Raw genomic sequence first — 4,793 nt, 5'->3', positions numbered from 1 at the left:
CCCCCCCCCCCCTACACACCACCACCCAGTCTTGCCATTGCTGACCTCACTTGGGCTCAAGGATCAGCATGTGGGAAGCTTGATTTGGAAGCTCATTAATTTTTCACTGTCATGTCTCTAGCCTGGTGGGTGACCAGGGGCCACTTTCTCTTAGAAATATACCATTTTATGTTGTGCCAGTTCAGAGAGAATCAGAAGTGAATTTTTTTTTTTTTGGTTTAACCCTGAGCACTCTCCATCACTCTCAGGGGAGTTAGGAGGGAACAATAAAGGAGTCACTGCATTCCCCACAGACTTTGGTTGAAGGATCACAGACTGAGTGGGTCTTAGATTTCCCAGTGGAAACTGACAGGCATACTTCCTTATTTGGTTTGAACTCAGTGGTTCCCCTGTCTCCATTTCTAACACGTGCAAGATGGGACAGTACCCACTGCTGTGCTTTATTCAGGAGGTTCCTATGATAAAGTTCCAATTGAAATAACTTTGGTTAAAGGCCATCCTGATGGCAGACGAAGGCCTGGCTGCAGCTCTTGGCTGGAAGGCTGGGATAGGGATTGAATGTTTGGCAGGTGTGTGCAGAACGGCGTTCGTTTTTATCTTTTGGTACCACCATAGGCATCTCCTAAACTGTGAAGTCACAGCATTCTTATTTTGACCTCCTGACTGTACATATTTTCTGTGAACTCTTTTCTAACCTTTTTCTTTACAGAATGAGGAAAATAACCTTGATGGAAGATTGTATATCTGTACAGATCAATACACAAACCCACACTTGACAGGCACCATCAGCTTTGTTGAAATGTCTGTTGATTCTTAATGTCTGTTTAGGGCTGTTGATTAACTATTGAGTGATTCTTTGGTGATGTTCTTCTGGGAAGGCAAACTCCTGCCATGCTGGAAGCAGACCAAACAGAAGGATTTGCTGTAGTTTGTTTTGCAAATGGGAAACCTTGTAGGTTGTATGGAATGGAGGCAGTTTAGGAGACTAGGGAAGGTGGGAGTGACTAAGTCTCTCCCTGAGTGAGGCATTAGCTCATGATCAAACCTTGATCTAGTCAGTCCATCTTTTGTGCTTCTCCATTTCTTCACACTGGGCTTGTCATGATTTCCTGAAGGAGTATTTCACTAATCTTAGACGAATCCAGATGATCATAGGTGAGATGGAATTCCTGAAATTCTCCCATCCCCCAGCTTTTCTTCCCAGCAGTGTATTAGTCATTCCAGATCCAAGTTCACAAAAATTTGAACATCTTTTTCATACCAGCCTATGCATGGTGGATGCAGTAGCAACTGAATCAAGCATCATCCTTTAAATATGGAGCTTGTGATCAACAGATGATGTGCTTCATGAGGCGGAGGCATTGAAAGTTGATTTGGAATACTGTGACCAGGCTTTGGCAGGCTCCCATGTCTCCAATCAATACCATTTTCCTCCTTGTTGAAGAACAATATTGTTTTCCCTTCCTTGAGTGTTTTGAGTCATTTTCCTTCCAACAGACATCTTCCATTTCTCCAATGAGCACCTCACTCATGTATTTCTAATTTCTCATTTTTTTTTTGTTGCTTGCTGATCCTTCCCAAGATGCTGGCTGAGAGTAATTTGTCATGATACTTACATTTAAACAAAAAAATTATTTTCTAGAAAAACAAACACCTTCAAGACTTGAAGACATCAGATTATAATAATGGATTTTAAAGATAGACATTTCTGTGTGATGGCTTGTCTACCTTTCCTTCTGGTAAAATGTGGGCTTAGGTTGGGTATGGTAGGTGAGCAGGTAGAGAAATAGGTTTACCAAAATTTGGACAATATGGGGCAGGACATGCATGTATGACATGATCAAATTCCCTTTACTTCATCTGTAGAAGAAATGTAATAATTTCTGTCATCTCTGCCTCATGGAAATGTAGGGATGAAGGTGATTTGAGGCAAAGTATCCATTCCCTATTTTAGACTAATGCTTTATGAGAAATGGCTTGTATCTCTGATGTTCATGGATATTTAACTTGGATATTGATATAAAATGTGATGATATTTTTTAAAACAGTTTTCCAAGGCACAGACACCGATTGTTTACCAAGTTAATCCACCAAGTGGAGTTCCAGGTAAGAAATCTTCTATTAACATGGGAATAATTGGGAATCCCTTTTCCAAAGTTTGTTGCTAACTTTTGCCTAGGTGGATGGTCTCTGTAATTGGGAAAAAATAACTTCTTCTCTGTTATTGTTTTGAAAATAAGTCTCGTTCTCTGGTTCATTTTCAACCTGGTTTGGTTTCACCTCTGGGCACTTTTGTTCTATTACTTCACTGATAAGAAAGTCAAACATGATAAGAAAAAGAAGCCAGCAAAATAAAACCAGTTGATGCTGGAGAATGGAGGAAAAAGAAATAACTATTGCTCTTAACTTTATAATCATCCAAGTAAGAACAAACCCTAACCAAACCCTTACTGTGCTCCAAATTCCATTCTAAGCTCTTCATATATATTATCTTACTAGACTTTTGCAGGAACCTGATGATATAGGAGAGGAGCTATTATTATTTTCATTTTGAGATGAGGAAAGGAGGTAGCAGGAGGTTATATAAATTGACCAAAGTCATAGAGCTAATCCATGACACAGCTGAGATTGGAATCCAGAGAGGCCCATGGATCCATCATTTTTCCTTATGTTTCATTGTGCTGGATACCATTTGGAAGGCCATGAGCCCTGGTCTTTCTCTAGGGATTTGTTTACAAGTTAGAGAATATATAAAGCAGACACATAACGATTAGGAGGACAGAAGAGAAGGAGATTGTGTAAAGATGGGGGGATTTATATAAAAGGAGATGGGATTACAACTGAGAAATGGATTCAGGAATTGCTAAGTCTGTCTTAAAACTAAGTAGTAAACATGACTAATAAGACACTTTGCTGTCTTATTCTTGGCAAATTTCTCTCTATATTTCAGGCTTTCCAATTTTTCAGTGTTTCCAGAATTGTATAAGTGTGACAATATAAGTTGCTCCATTTTTTATATATGGTTGTGTCTAAATGCATAAATAGATCTAATTGTTTTGATTGACTTGGCTGGCCAAGAATGTCAGAATGAATATCTAAGTTATGGAAAAGTATTTGTGCATTTTTTGTGTTTTTGTGTGTGTGCATGTGTGTATAGACACAGATTATATGTGTATCTAAATTACATTTCAAATAACATGAATTCAGCGTTATCTCACTCCTGGGCTTTTCACAGATTCCATTAATCTGAGCAACCAAGATGTGATATGTTTTATTAAAGAGATGAGATCTGTGAAAATCCCATGCATATGTTTGGGTTCCTGCTGCTCCAGTGTTAGAAAGCTCCTGTTTAGATGGCAGAAGTCTTGTTAAGGTGAAGGATGAGGAAGGAGCCAGCCCTGAGAGGTGTGAAATGGGATGTCAGTTGGCACCCAGATCTGTCAAGCCCATTTCTACCACTGAGGTGGAGTTCTGCACACTGGGTCCTCCACTTTCTGGGGGAACGACTGGTGGTTGGCCAGGCTGGAGTGGTCCCTCCAGGCAGCATCCACACGGCTGCAGCTTTGCAAGCACTTTCCAGGCGATTAGTCTCATTTCATTTGGGAAGCCTGCCCAGAGTAGCAGCTAGGGAGACGGGGGAGGAGGTAGGGACAGGAGAGACAACGTTTTAGGAGCAGTTGAATTTTGATATGTGGTGGTTAAATCCTTTGCTGTGACAGAATCCCCTGGCACAGTGGTCTGGTTTAGCCATTAATCAACCTCAGTTGGGCTTCTTTGTTTAGAAACAAAACAAAAATTCACAGGTTTTCCTAATATCTACAACCTGTTATTTCTTTTTAAAATTGTGCCTACAAAACTAGAAGTCATGCCCATTAAAGCTAGGAAATCACTAGTTCAGCTCTATTAAAGTTGAAGTGAATCATTCTGCCAGTTTTTAGCAGTATCAGAGAACTCGAGACTCTATACCCCTGGGAACTCTGTGACCTTTGTCTAAATCTGGGTTCCTGCTCTTTCTACCCATCCATCTGTGGGATGGCTTTAGTACCACCCTAAAAGTTCCTATCATTTCAGCACAAGTTATCCAATGACTGTAGATGAGAGTTACTTCTTATTAATAACTCACAAGCGTAGTATCAAGGTAGAAGCTTGGTGATGTTTTTTGGTGGCTTTAAGTGTCCGTAGAGAGACCCAGAGTCCTCTGGGTTCAGTGACCTGATGAACCTGGTAGGCACTCTTTTCTTTCTCACTTTATAAGGTTTTATCTCACCAAACAACACCTCTCCCATCTCTAAACATTTTCAGTGAGGCTAGAAGTTTACAGAGGAGATGATTAGATTCTCTAATTATTTGAAAGGCACACACATCCAAATAATTGTGGAGCTGTGTGGTAAATTTTAGCTATATCATCTTATAAGGGTGTATTTGCCTAAAACCTTGTCTTGTGCAGTTCCAAAGGTCCAAGTTTTGTTTTTTTCCCCAAATATGAAATAAACCAGCTCTTGTAGTATCTGTCAGGGGCTCCCCAACTCCTATGAGCACTGGTGCAGGAGTGGCATGGAGTGCTTCTTGCTGAGGGGGCATTGCTGATAGCTGCATCTGCATTTATGTGTACTCGATAAGGAGCAGATTAAGGAAAAACTTGCTACCTAGTGGAAATCCTTGCAAGAAGTATAGAGGAGGCCCAAGGATAGAAGTCATCATCCATAGATTGGTGTTGGGCAGAAACCAACTGTTGTCATAACTCCAATTTGCTTAATCTGTTTTTTTTTTTTTTTTTTTTTTTTTTTTTTTTT

At 40.1% G+C, this 4,793-nt stretch overlaps 1 protein-coding gene across 1 annotated transcript in view; it reads left to right on the top strand.

Moving 5' to 3' along the window:
• Positions 1-4,793, top strand: part of Pkhd1 (PKHD1 ciliary IPT domain containing fibrocystin/polyductin) — a 427,258-nt gene that overhangs the window by 9,172 nt on the left and 413,293 nt on the right. Inside the window, exon 6 of the mRNA XM_048805732.1 lies at positions 2,049-2,106. Coding sequence (XP_048661689.1) covers positions 2,049-2,106 — 58 coding nt within the window. The remainder of the gene's footprint in view (positions 1-2,048; positions 2,107-4,793) is intronic.

The sequence above is a fragment of the Marmota marmota genome, unplaced genomic scaffold, assembly GCF_001458135.2.
Source record: "Marmota marmota marmota unplaced genomic scaffold, marMar, whole genome shotgun sequence".
Lineage (NCBI taxonomy): Eukaryota > Metazoa > Chordata > Mammalia > Rodentia > Sciuridae > Marmota > Marmota marmota.
Note: the sequence above shows the minus strand (reverse complement) of the source record. Positions and strands in the feature narration are given on the sequence as shown.